Here is a 14,039-nt window from a genome sequence, read left to right as displayed (position 1 = left end):
GCCAGTACCGTGCATGCCAGAATCTCGTGCTTGCTGAAGCCGCCAGATGGTGGTAGGACTGTGTGTGGTTTTGTTTCCTCTGCTTTTTGAAAAGTCGTGAAGTGGGAGAGGCTGGGGAGTGTGAGCTTGGCTGCAAGATTGTCAGCTGATAACAGTTTGCAGTGTCTTCCACCCCGCATGTGGGCACAAGGGTGTCTTCCCAAAATGTGTTGCTGACCCTCTCCAGCATTTGCTGAGTGCACAGTATTAGCTGTCCCGTAAACACCAGCTGGATTGTCCGGCGCCTGCAGCCGCATACAGTAGCTGTATGGAGTTTCAAACAGGAAACTCCATGTGTTTTTCTCTTCCGTGAAGATGGAAGCCGGTGGTTAGGATTGCCATTGTAGCAAAAGGGAAGTTATGCTTCCTTTGTGGGGGAGCTTTTAAGGGTTTATTTTTAAAAATCTTTAGAAGTTTTTTTCACATTTGTCCTAAGGGATGCCATGAGGACAAAGGGGCAGATCCTTAAAATCTGCTTAAAATATTGTTCACTTTTCTCATCTGTTAGTTGCCTTGAAATCAGACGGTGGATTTGTTGCAAGAACATTTGGGTGATCTAAGTAGCACATGCAGAAGTGTTGGGTATTCTTGAAACCATCATCAGGGTTAGCATAAGGCGTTTGGATGCTGTTTAGTGATTGAAGTCTGACCGGTGTCTCTACTGAGTGGAGCCAGCTTACGTGGTTGATGATGTTAATGGTAAACGGTCTGTATGGTAACCCGCCATACCAGGAACTGATCGTTTCTCTCCCCTCCCATCCAATAAACAAATGTAGGGCATCAAATGATGCCACCTTTTCCCTGTTGTCCATCTCTCTGTGCCTAAGGATACAAATAAAATGCTAATGAAGCCAAAAGAAACACAGTTAATTTGTTCTTAATATCCTGAGTGCCTTCTTTGACCTTTCATGACAATGATGGCGCCCCTGACAGGAACCAGCCGCCTCACACATGTGCAATGACGGACTTGGGTGTGTTTCCCGGACACGAGGAAGGACAGCCAGTGTGGGACTCCTGAGAGGGCAGCGGGAGCTTCTTTGCTAATTAAAGGCAAGAGTGTGATGCTGAGCAGTAAGGAACTGCTGGTTTGTTGCTTGGTGAGTTTTCTAAGGGACCTTCCAGCCCAAAGGTCACCCTATAAATTCCTTGCTTCCCCGTTTCGATGAGCTGTGTGTTCACGAAGGCTGGGGCTTTCTCCCAGTAATGGGACTGTAGTAGCATTTCCTCAGTGTTTGTTGAGTGTGGGACTGCTGTCCCATCTCTTCTCCAGCCTCCTGGCTGCTGTAAGATGCTTTTCCTTGAAGGAAGAAAGAGGGTCAGCCTGGAGGTCACCCAGAAAGTCCACGTTCTAGAGCCTCAGGCAGGTATGCCCTCCTCTAGCTGGGGTCCCGTTGGTCCCCTGCCTGGATCGCCCGAGTGCTCCCTACAGACCCATTATTTTGTTGGTCCGGCTGTGGTGGTGCACCTGATGGCCCTTTGGATTTGGCCCTTTTGGACTGGATGTTTGGGTAACGCATGGTCTTTATTAGCTAGGGCGTCATGGTTGAGCTTTTCCAAGGATAAGAATTGAGCTCCCCTCTTTCTTATTAGAATTCAGGCTCACACTCAGGTCCCCGAGACATTTTTATTCTCCCTTTCGGAGTCCAGGCACCATCACTTAAAGCTGTGAGAACCCCAAAACCCCCCTGCAAGATGGCAGAAGTGGGGTGCCAGCTTCCCCATCAGGTGCAGCGCTGGCGTGCGTGCGGAGCCGTGGTGGCCGTGGCGAGTGCCGGCAGATGGTGTCCCCAGCCGTGCCCTGCTCCATCTGGCCAGAGCGGCAGCTGACGCACGCTGGGGCAGCTTCTGTGATGCCATGCCTGGGCAGTCTTCCAGCCAGCCATCAAGGTGAAAGACACCTGACGTTTTAAGACTTCGGGGCTCTTGAAGAGCAGGGGCTGGAGAGAAAGGACAGACATACTCTCTTGTTGTATACTGAACCCTCAGTGTTACAACCTGCCACAGGCCGTTGGCAGGAGAGCTCCTGCGTGTCCTGTGATGGTACCGAGCAGAGGAGTCCATGGGACCTTTCCTTTCCATCCTTTACTGGAAGGAGGCCAGTGACACACCGGTCTCGATCTTTGCAACGTAAAAGTAAACAGCAGAGATATAGGGCTGGGGACACATTCAAAAGCTGGCCAGCCAAGGACAGCTGCCTGCCTGTTTCGGAGGCCTGGGGGCACCGAGAAGTTGAAGCTCACTGCAGCCGGCTGGCTGTGAACCTCTTGATGCCACAGCTCTGAGTTCCATCAAATGACCACTTTGTTGATGTGCAACTAAGGACAAGCAGACGTTTCCAAGGCAGACCCTCTGGACCACGCCTTCTCAGCCTTTGGTCTCCTGAGATGTTTGGAGAGAAGGGATGATCCGGGCTTTCACAGAAAAACGCCCTTTGTGCTGTTAACTTGCCTTCCATGTTCTCCTCAGGCAGCTCCTTGGAGAAGGGCCATATTCCACGTGGGAGAAGTGAGGGCTGTCCTCTGGTTGCTGGCACATTGATGCGGGCAGTTGCTCCAGCCAGGCCAGAGTTACTCTGGCCTCCGCCTTCCCGTAGGACTTGGCTGATTATTGCCACACCAGAGCCATACTTTTTTTTTTTTTTAATTTTATTTTATTATATTGTGTTAATCACCATACAGTACATCCCCAGATTCCGATGTAAAGTTTGATGCTTCATTAGTTGCGTATAACACCCAGTGCACCATGCAATACGTGCCATACTTAATTGGCCCATTGATGTAACCAGTGCTCTTTCTCTAGAAACTGTACCAACCCCTGCCTTTAGTAAGTTCATAGCTGGTAGGCTTCTCTCATAGCCACACAGTATGGACCATTATTAAATTATTTAATTATAAGGTATGTAAATCCTTTGAATATGAGTGTAAAATCAAGATTGGTTATCTCTACGAAATAAATGGAATGCTTAAAATATGGGATAGAAGCAAGTTGCTTTTAAAAAGAAATATTGCCATCAAATGGCACACGAATGAGGCAATCGTGAAAGATCAGGGACAAGACTATAAAAAATCTGAGATACTCAGGCTGTTTCACAAGAAGCCCAAACTCTGAATCATAGGTGATGTGTTTTAGGTGTGATGTGTGCAACAGAGACCCGAAACACGAGCCGGCACTACTGTTTATTAGAATACAGTCATCCACATTTGAGTCTAAGTAAGTTAGACCCTTCCCGAGGTCACACAGCTAGTGAGTGGGGGAGCTGGGCTTTGAATCCACATTGTTTCACTTCAAAGCCTGGCTCTTAACCCTTTGGCTCTATCGCTTTTCTTCTTGATCCCCATGTTAATTCGGGAGATGGCAGGGGGCTGGTGCCACAACTCCAGATCAGCCACAGTGAGCGTGTGGCTGTGGGAGCTCCGTGGCCTGCAGGCTATATGGGGTCCGCATGTCACTCAGGTATGTGGCACGGTGGGGAGGGGAATACAGCTGGGAAGGGGCCCCCAGAACTCTTTTGAGGTCAGTGGGGGAGGGGACGGGGGTCACATACCACAACAGGTAAGGTCTGGTGTGGATAAGACAGATATGCTTTGGAAAAAGGTTCCTGATAAAAATATGTCACAGGGGCAACCTACAGTCTTACTTGGTATGTGTGGTGTATCTGGCGTGTTTGGTGGTTGTGTGCCTGGGAACCACACATGGCCGCCCCTCTTAGATCTCTTAAACTTTAACCAGGTGGGTGCAGGAAGCAATTGCATGCATCTGTGTGCACAAGGATGGAACACCTGCCTGGGCTAGGGTAATGTCCGGTGTCACCGATCTTCAGAGACACCGTGGGGTGGTCAGTGCCTCGCTGGCCTGTGTCCAGACAAAAGTCACGAGCTGTTGAGTGGCTAGAGGTCACTTTCATATTCTGCTGCCCTTGTTCCTCTGAGCCTGTGTCGGTCCCACGAAGGAGCTCTTCCTAACCACTGGCGGTAGATCTTCTGTGCCTGGGATCGGGCTCTTCTCTGCCCCTCTTTCATGGCTATGTGAATCCTTCTGGTATTTACCCTGGAACATAAGCTAGCCCTGGTGGAATCTATGTGTCCCTAGGGCTGTCGGGGAGGGAGTCAGTGCCCTGTTGACCTTGTGGAGAATGTCCACTCTGTGTGTTGGAATTAATGTTTCTCTAATGGCAGTGGAGTTGTTCCTTCCTCACACAAACAGGGGGTGCCTGTCACCTCTGTGCTCAGGAAGCCAAGGGTGGGCAGCGAGCTCGCCTCTTGGAGCGGCTGAAGTGTGTGTTTGCAGGGCCGCTGCCATCCCGGGGATGATGTCAGCTGTGGCTTCTCCAGGCCCAGTGCCCAGATCAGAGAGCTGTCCTTGTGGGAGAAGGTCACTGTTCCCCTTGGCTGGTGGCTCTCAACAGGGGCGAGTCTGCCCCCCAGGGGACATTCGACAATGTCAGGAGACATTTCTGGTCATCCTGACCTGGGGCGTGCTGCTGGCACCCAGAGGGCCAGGGATGCTGCAGGACACTCCGCTGTGCTCAGAACAGCCCTGCACAACAGAGAAGGATCTGGTCCAAGACGTGAGCTGTGCTGGGGTCGAGAGCCCCTGCAGTAGGTGAGCGATCCTGTCCCTTTGACCCCGCTCCTGCAGAGTCTTCAGAGAGCCTTCCCCTGTCCATTGGCTCTTTCTGACTGCTAATGAGGCTCCCACCGACTTGAGCCCTCGGAGGGCCTCCAGAGGCAGAGTGACTTATTGTGGCCCTGTGCTCTGGTCCGGGCGCTGCTTAAATCCTGCTTCCCCCTCCCCCTGCCCCCTTCCTGCCGCAGAAGCTGGGCCCGACAGACCAGCTTTTTAGCCCTCGCTGGCCACCTGCACGCCAGAGACCCCACCATGGCCGGTGCATTAGTCCCCCGCTGTGTGGGGAGACGGAAGCTGCCTGCCAGTGAGGCGGCGTGGAGGGACAGATAAGGACACTAGATGCATGCCACTGTCCCGTCTCTTCTGCAGAGCCACCGTGTGGCAAGTTGCAGTCTGAAGAGCGTAGCCCTGTCGGACTTTTGGGGGGAACGACTGTGGCTCAGTGTCTCCTTATTTTCCCCTGTTGTCCCCCAAATGGCATAAAACTGTTTGCATTCTGTTTGTGCCTTTAATGTGCCTCCTTGTCCTCAGTTGGGAATGTCTCCAGCTTGTCATAGTGGGAAAGGGCCTTTGGGTGTCAGTAAAAGTGGGGCTTGGAGCTTATCTCTCCCACTTCCCAGCCCTGTGGCCCTCAGCAAGTTAGTTCACCCACCTGAGCTCCCGTTTTTCCATTTATAAAATGGGGACAGTAATACCAACCCCACAGTGTTGCTGCACCATTTCCTAGCTATCCCCCCAACCAGTCTGCTTTGGAATCACTTTAGTTCTTGCTGCATGGTAGATCCTTATTACGGGGTCCACTGAGTCTTCCAAAGAAGTAGGTCGACATCTTAACACCCCAGTAGCAGTGAATGTGACCTTATTTGGACATGAGGTCTTCGCAGGTGTAATCAATTTAAGGTGAGGTCATGAGGGTGGCCCCAATCCAGTATAGCTGGTGTCTCTATAAGAAGAGAGAAATGTGGACACAGAGACATGCAGAGATGGGAATGGCTTCCCAGGTGCTCCTGTGAAGATGGACTCAATGGGAGACTGCCCCTCGACGACAAAGATAGACTGGAGTGATGCGTCGACAAGCCAAGGGCTGCTTGTAACCGCCAGCAGCTGGGCGGAGGCGGGAAGGATTCTCCCCTGTGGGCTTCTGGGGAGCACGGCTCTACCCACACCTTCCTGTCAGACTTCAGGCCCCTAGAAGTGTGAGACAGTAATCGTTGTTGTTCGAAGCCAGCTGGTTTGGGGTGCTTTGTTACGGCAGCCCTAGGAAACGGGGGCAACCCTCAATGAGCATTTGTGGAATTTTTAAGTGTCTTCAGGTGCAAAACAGCGTCTGCCCCAGCATTCATACTCTGATGGTCTAGCCTCTGCACTTCTTTTTTTCCACCGTTTGTGTCCTTTGCAATTCATCCCCGACTGATTCTGTGCTACGCTATTATAAAAACCTTTGCTTGTTTCGGCAGAAAGTTCTTATATGTGCCACGTTGGAAAGAATTAAGATTTTTGCCCTGATGTATATTTGCGTCGCTCGGCAGCAGCTGCCCAGACCGCACTCTTGCAGCAGCGGGTTGCTTCCTGGTGCTCGGGGGACGCACAGGAGGCCCATGGCACTCTCCAAATGAGCAACTCTTATGCGGTGTTGGCAGGCAGGACAGTGCCCTCCCCAAAGGGGTCTCCATCTTCATCCCCGGGACCCCTGACTGTGTTGCCACAGCGCAAGGCGAAAGGGGCTCTGCCGCTGTGAGTCAGTTAAGGATCTTGAGACGGGGAGATTATCCCAGATTATCCAGCTGGGTCTGTGTATTGACAAGTGTTCTTATAAGAAGGAGGTAGACGATCAGTTGGAGAAGATGTGAGGACTGTGCAGAGGTCAGAGAAGAGAAAAGATGCTAAGCTGCTGGCTTTGAAGTTGCTGGAAGAGACTGCAAGCCAAGGGATGCAGGCAGCCCCTCAAGGCTGGAAAAGGCAAGGAACAGATTTGCCCCTAGAGCCTCCAGAGGGAACACGGCCCTCCTGGCACCTTGATTTTAGCCCAGTAAAACAGATTTCGGACTTCTGACTTGCAGAACTGTAAGACGATAAGTGTGTATTGCTTTAAGCCAGTTAGTTTGTGGTAATGTATTATAAAAACAATAGGAAGTGAAAATACCATTGTTTCTTTAGATTGACCTTGCGTCAGTCTAGACCTTTCCTAAGACAAGACGCTTGTATTTATTTTGAATATTCTATAGTGTGTACGCAGAAGATACACAAAGATTTATGGATTCAACAAAAGACAGACCCAGCCCCTGGTCCTGCCTCCAGGTAGAGGCCTGCCAGCCTGGTGATTGGCTCTCAGAATGGTAGATGGTGGCTCCTTCCTTCAGCACAGTGCTGGGTGTGGGGAATCCAGAAACAAGTAAGATCTTGTCCTCACTCACAAGCTGCTGAGTGTCTCAGCCAGCCATTTGATTCCATAAATATTCTCACTGTCAAATCGGAGCCCTTCCAGATGTCTGCTCTGTCTTTGTAGCTAAAGCCAGTTTCCTCTGAAGCTTTTTTAAACTTTCTGATTTTTTTTTTTTTTGGTAAGTTTTAGCAAGGGTCAGGAAGAGCATAAGATGTTAAGCACATTCACGGATAGAGCTATTTTTAGGGTGCCCCATGCTGCTGCGATCAGCAGTAATTCCAGCGGACGGGTCGCGGGGTCCGTGGAGGAGGTCACCGCCTGTCTCCTGCCCTGTGCCAGTTGGACAGAGACGCTGCTGTTTGCAAGTTGTCTTTGCGGTTTTTATTTCCTCCCCTCTCAGGCTTTCCTGGGCTGCGGGGGCCCAGCAGTGAGCACATGCAGCCCATTTAGAAACTGCTGGTTACCGTACCATAGGTCAGCTGTTTCTGGGAAGCCTCCGGCTTTCCTGGGGGTGGCACGTGACTGGTGGCCATCTATGGAAAATGTCTGGCAAGGTCACAGAAATAATGGAGCAGAGAGATGGGGTGAGGGAACCGATCTTGAGTGATCTTTTCCAAGTCTATTTCGAGGACACTGAGGCATGGGTTATCCGTGAAGCAGCCGCCCACGACTGCGCCCTCGGCGGTAGCTTAGCAAGGATGGGAGCTCAGTCCTCTGGTACCAGTTCGACATTTCTAGGCTCCACAGCCAGAATTTGAGAGCCAGTCTTTAAAGGCCTAACGCCCCTCAGGGCATGTTGCTTAAGTGAATTTAGCAGTATTCATTCTAGGCCCTTGGCTCTGCCCCTGCCCTACCTTCCTCCGCAGTCAGAGCCACATGCGAAGTGGTGACACGTAGAGGCTCTGGGGGCTCGGTCTGGGTTGGAACCCCGCTCACTAGCAGTGTGAACTTGGACAAAGTCCATAAGGCACTTTTCCTGTCTACGAAATGGAGATGTAGTTGTGCTAGCAGTACCAGGAGTGTCTCGGGCGCTGAGGGAGTTTGTGTGCGCACGGACAGCACTTCTCCCTGGGCCTGGCACAGCCTGAGCTCTGTTCGGCTGGCGCGCCTTCCCACGACCTTCAGCAGCTCCCGCCTGCCCCGTGGCTGACTGCACGCCACTGCAGCGTGGGTCTGTGTTCTACGCTCTCTTTACCCTGCTCCCCAGAATGGGATTCTGCCTTCAGTTTTTACTGTTGTCAGCAGCGTTTCGAGGACTGTCTTCCTGTGAAAGGATTTGCTCTCGTCCTTAATTGTTTTCTCTGGTTAAATTTCTAGAAATAGAAGTGCCGTGTTAGAGAGGGGACTTGTTTTTAAAGGCTTTCCTGGATGGACACCGCCAGATTCCCCTCCACAAAAGGACTAGTTCACACTCCCTCCAGCAGTGCATAAGTGTGCCAGCTTCCTCGCATGGCCAGGTTATTAGCTTTTAATCAAATGAAGGCCCAGGAAAAATGGGAGACACTTCCCTGGGGATAAAGTGTTCCTCATCTTTGCTCCTAAGCAGTAAAAGCTTGGGAGGACCTGAACAGAGCCCAGGAGGCACACAGTGTGCGTGCAGACAGTGCCCTCTACTGGTCACCCCTGGTGGAGAATGGTGAGTGGCAGTAGATGGGGATGCCCAGGTGGCTTTTGACTCCCGGGAGAGGCTGCAGGTGCCAGGGGCTAAAGGGTGACATTTTACCAAGACTCCTGGCTGGTTCTGCCCAGCCTCAGGTTACCTTTAGCTCTTGCTCAGTTTTCTTACAACAGTGCTTCATAAACTGGGTTTTTGCGGCCCAGGGAACACTTTATACTGTCTGGACACATGTCTAGAGTCACAGATCGGGGAGCTGCTACCGGTTCGTGGAAGGTCGAGACCAGGGATGCAGCTAACCATCTTACAATGTACAGGATCCCCCACCCCCACCCCCCAACAAAGAATCATTCGGCCCCACACATCAGTAGTATTCAGGCCGAGAAGCCGTGTTTTGGAGGAGCAGGGGAATTGTTCTAGAAGGCTTCTCTTTTCAGTCTAAAACAGGATATATAGAAATGTTAATATTTAATACATATTTCTATTATCACTAATTTTTTTTTTTTGGTTCTGGAACCTGTTAGTTTTGCAGAATAAAATGGAAAATAAGAGGAACTGAAATTAGCACATTGGTGTTTCTAGAAGAACAGGCAGAGGGGGAGACGTGAACCATAATAATGTCACCAGTACTAATAAGGGAGGGCATTTTTCTTTCCTGTTAACTTGGCTTGGTTAAACCTACCGTAAATGCCTGCAGCTTTCCCTTGAAGGCCTTGTCTGTGAAAAATAGTGCTTTATTTGACGCCCCCCCCCCGCCGATTTCATGAGTTCTAGTATGTTCATAACGTTTGTAATTGAGCTTTCCAGTGTTTGACGCTGAATTACCATCTGTGGCTGCAGTGTGCTCCCCCACACCCAGCTAAGTGCTGACTCAGGCATTGTTTCTAAGAGGGGAAAGGAGGGGAACTTCACAAATAATCTTAAAGAGTGTGTGCCCAAGGGGAGCAGTATGACCAGAATTTCGGGAAAATCAAACTGAATTACAGCTTACTTTGACTTTTGTTGAGTCTGAGGACCTCTTTCAACAGAGTTACCCAAACCCTTTAGAAAACACTCCCCTATTTCATTTTGCTTTGGCCTCGCTAGTCTCCGAATGATTTGCCTTCTAGACTATGTGTCTTGAAATAGCTAGAGTGACCTTATTAGCTGTTCTAAATAATGCTACGGGGATTATTTGCCAGAAGTGGAAAGCAAAACAAAACAGAACAAAACAACAGCTTTTCCTTAAATATCAGATACTATTTTGATCATCTTCCTTGGGACATTATTTTTCACGTTGCAGGTCATGATCTGCGAGTGGATTGTAAAATCAGTTTCTGGGTCACAGGCGGCATTTCGAGAAAATCAGAAGACAAAGTATTACTGGGCATTGTATATAGTAAAGATACCTTTTATTTTGGTGATTAGAGAAAAATGTGTCACCATATATATTTACGTGTGTGTGTGTGTGTGTGTGTGTGCGCGCGCGCGCGCTCGCAGGTACACACGCCTGACGAGAGGCAGTGGCTTGGGTTTTACCCCGTGATGAAATCCGGCTTCTTTTCAGATGATTTCATGCTCTTTTCAAGATTTCCGTGATTCCAGCTTGTCTCCTGTGCTCAGCATCGCCTGTGTTTCTTTCTCAGGTGGAACCAGGGAGATTGGCTCCGCCCTGACCAGGATGTGCATGCGGCACAGAAGCATAGAAGCCAAGCTCAGGCAGTTTTCGAGGTGAGGATCTCAGTGGCCCTTGCTGGTTTCCGGGGAAGGGGCAGTGACCAGCCCAAAGCAGCATTTCTTTCCCCGTGATGTTGAAATGCCCACAGCCCGTCACGCTGCTCACTCACTGAACAAGTGGGTTGTCTGCTGCGTGCCAGGCTCTGGTCTGGGTGCTGGGGGTGCAGTGGACAACCAGACAGCGCAGGTCCCCACCCTCGTGGAGCCCGCACCCCACTTTGTGCTCCTCTGGGTCTCTCCTGGACCCCTGCCAGCATGAGGGCCGTGCTCCACCGTCAAGGGGAGCCGCGGTGCTGGGGAGCCAGGCACGTGCGGCTCCTCTGTTCCCTATGGGCATCCTCTCCACCCACCCCCCGGAGGACAGCAGCAGCGATGGAGCCCTCCGTGCTCCAGCCTCTGATCTGTCTGACTGTGGGGATTTGGAGTCACCAGTGTTCTAGTGAGGGGGGACATTCTTCCAAGCAGATCAGACCATCTGCTTTATGGATCGCAAGTTGTGTGAGGGGTTGCTGAAGGGAAGGGCTCTGACTCTCCTGGCCGGGCCACCGTGGGAGGTGGAAGAACACGGTGGGAAGTGCCTGGTCTTAGAGACAGGTAGGCCCGGGTTGGAACCCTGGACTGGCCGCTCAGGCGCTGGAATCTTGGCTGCTATAAAGTGGGGTGCTTGTGAAAATCCTTGGAATGCCCGCCTATTTCCAGCAGAAAGCACGTGGGTGGCAGGTGATGCCATCTGCCCGCCTCCCCTCCTGCCCGCTCCCAGACCGTGCCGCGCCTCCTCTCCCACTTGGCATCCGGGTTTATTTGCAGGCCAGTCTTGCAGTACCCCACCCCATTTTAGGGATGAGGAGACACCATTTCAACAGCCAGCGTTTATGGAGCACCTGCTGTGTGCCAGGCACTGTCTCAAGGTGTGGGGGCTGTAGCAGCGAGCAGGACCGTGCCTTGTTCTCATGGGGCTTACGCTCTAGACACCGTACACCTGCCGCAACGTCAGGTGGTCGGAGATGCCACGAGGTGAAATCCATGGGATAGGAGATAGGTGGCCACTGTTCGACACTGGGTGGTTACGGAGTGAGTCTGTTCAGAGGGACAATTTGAACAGAGACCCGGAAGAAAGAAGCAAGTGAGCTGTGTTGATGGCTGGCATGTGTATGAGGGAGGGGAGACCCTGACGAGGAAACGAGGGAATTGTACCAAGAACTTAAAGATTTTCAGGAAGTGCACGATCAAAAAGTAGTCGGAGAACACCTTCAGAGTAATTCTCACCAGTGCAATTCGAACGATTTATGGGCACTTGCTAATGTTTCCACAACATCTCTGTGATGTAGGAACGTGTCCATTTTCCTTCCGTTACACAGACAGAAACTCTGGGGGTCCACGCCTTGCTCGGTTCCTCTGTGTGGGGAGCCGCCTGGGGACCATGCACAAAATGAAGGGCCGTACCTGGGGATGCCTTTGCTGCTCTGATCCAGAAGGTGGCCGTTCAGCTTTTCCTCCTCCAGGCTGTCCGCAGTTAGTCTACATTCATGACTTTTTTTAAAATGTAAATTTAAATTCAATAATTAACATATAATGTATTATTTGTTTCAGGGGTACAGGTCTGTGATTCATCAGTCTTGTATAATACCCAGTGCTCACTACAACATATACCCTCCCCATGTCCATCACCCAGTGACCCCATCCCCCCACCCTCCACGCTTCCAGCAAGCCTCAGTTTGTTTCCTATGATTAAGAGTCTCTTACGGTTTCTCTCCCTCTCTGGGTTTGTCTTGTTTCATTTTGTCCTCTCCTCATGACTTCTAATCCTGAATGCACATAGAATCATGTGGCTCTTATTAAAACAGTGGTAATACTGGGGTCCCACCCGCCAGGTTTCTGTCAGGCAGTAAGTCTGGGGTGCAGCCAGCGGGGTGGCCCCACGGGTCTGCAACCATGCTTGTGAACGCAAGAGTGAGAATATAAACGGGAAATGAGAAGAGGACTCGCTCCATCCAGTCACGTTGACGGCCTCCTACCAGTCACTGGAGAGCAGAATAAGGTGGTTATGAAATGGGGGGATTTGGATGTGAAATTGGACTCAGGTGCTGCCTCGGTTTGTACCCAATTATCATGGTTTAGGTAGTTTTGACAATCAAGTATAAATCTTCACAACAGAATGTATCTGTTTAATTTCTCCTTTTCTTTCTTTTTTTGGGTAAAAGTGCTTTAATCGATTGTCTGATAAACCCACTTCAAGAACAGATGGAAGAATGGAAGAAAGTGGCCAACCAGCTGGATAAAGACCACGCAAAAGGTATAGGGACAGGCTGTCTGCTGTGTGGTAGTGCGCACTCTGAGCAGAGCTGTGCGTGCTGCCAGCTGCTGCCATGTATCCCTGCTGGTGTTCCCCTCAGGGCCCCCTCTGGTCCCACTTCTCCCATGTCAGCATTGCAGGATAAAGACTCATGAAACTCCCTCAGTGGCGGATGGCCCAGGCCCTCAGTGGTATCAGTTGGGATCAGGTGAATGAAATGTGAATGGTAATAGTAGGCTTCAATACCAGAGATGGGCACATGAGGCGTTCGGCACAGTTTGAAAGCCAGCTTTTTAATGGGAGAAGCTAACCTTGGGTCTCCTGCCTGGAACTGCCACCCTCTCTGGAATATGCTTCCACAGATGCGCCTCAGCACCTCGTGTACCAGGGTCTGGGGGTAAGAGTGGTCCAGACAGACACCTCCTGAGCTGGTCTTCCTGGACCCAAAGGCTGGGGATGCTGGCAGCATGGAAGGGGCAGGAGACATTGCTCCAAAGAGCATATGACCTGCAGTGAGTGCTGGGGAGGAAAGGCATATGGGGAAATCAGAGGCGGGAAGAAGCCAGAAGGAAGGGTTGGCGAACAGCAGATCCCAGGAGCACATGACTCTGAGTGGTGGCATGGGGCTTGGGGGAGGGAAGCATCCGGAAAGGTGCGAGGGAACTGGCCGAGTGGGCAGTTACTTGAATATGAGGGCAGCAGAGGAGGAGAGAGGTGTCAGAGGCTGTTGTCATCTCAGATGTCCGTGTCTGGTTGACAGAGGCACCAGCAACAGAAATGGGAAGTCCAGGAGCAGGTGTAGACTGGTGGGGAGGAGGAAGTCATTGTTGGGAGGACGTGGTGTATACATGGGCTGCCCCTCCTCGGGGTCCAGTGCTGGCCTTGGTGTGAGTGTGGGAGTAAGGCTAAGACTGCTGGACCTTTCCCAGTTTTCCCGCATGCCATCCCATCGCTCATGCTTTGGTCTCGGGTGCTCTTTGCTGAACTGCAACATCTAGCCAGTGTCTTGCCACATGCATTCTTTTTTCAGCAAAGCGCTGCGAATTTGGGCCTTTGGGAAAGCAAATCGTATTTTTCAATTTCCTGATACATGAGCCGAGAAATTGTGGATTTTTCACTTTTAGTGAAATATCCCCAAATGATGTCTTTCTTCACAGCTGTTACAAGTGAATACTATCAGGAAAAGACCAAGGTGCATTTTGTGGTTTTTCATGCTAATAACCCCTGCACTGTCAAATGTCACGTGAGATTGTTATCATAGGGCGTCCTGGATAAAGCTCTTTATTGCATGTCATCATTTCTGCTTTCTGTGATGAAAGTAATGGCTGGTCCTTAAAATATTTTCCATGGAGCAAAGCGGTAAAATG

At 50.9% G+C, this 14,039-nt stretch overlaps 1 protein-coding gene across 14 annotated transcripts in view; it reads left to right on the top strand.

The window, feature by feature from the left end:
* Positions 1–14,039, top strand: part of MTSS1 (MTSS I-BAR domain containing 1) — a 157,465-nt gene that overhangs the window by 112,930 nt on the left and 30,496 nt on the right. For all 14 annotated transcript variants that reach the window (XM_034668595.1, XM_034668594.1, XM_019809858.2 and 11 more), the window contains 2 exons: positions 10,289–10,373; positions 12,581–12,672. In XM_034668595.1, the coding sequence (XP_034524486.1) occupies positions 10,289–10,373; positions 12,581–12,672 (177 nt within the window). The remainder of the gene's footprint in view (positions 1–10,288; positions 10,374–12,580; positions 12,673–14,039) is intronic.

The sequence above is a fragment of the Ailuropoda melanoleuca genome, chromosome 9 (assembly GCF_002007445.2).
Source record: "Ailuropoda melanoleuca isolate Jingjing chromosome 9, ASM200744v2, whole genome shotgun sequence".
Classification (NCBI taxonomy): domain Eukaryota; kingdom Metazoa; phylum Chordata; class Mammalia; order Carnivora; family Ursidae; genus Ailuropoda; species Ailuropoda melanoleuca.
The sequence above is the reverse complement of the archived record's forward strand: the minus strand, read 5'-3'. Positions and strand labels throughout refer to the sequence as shown.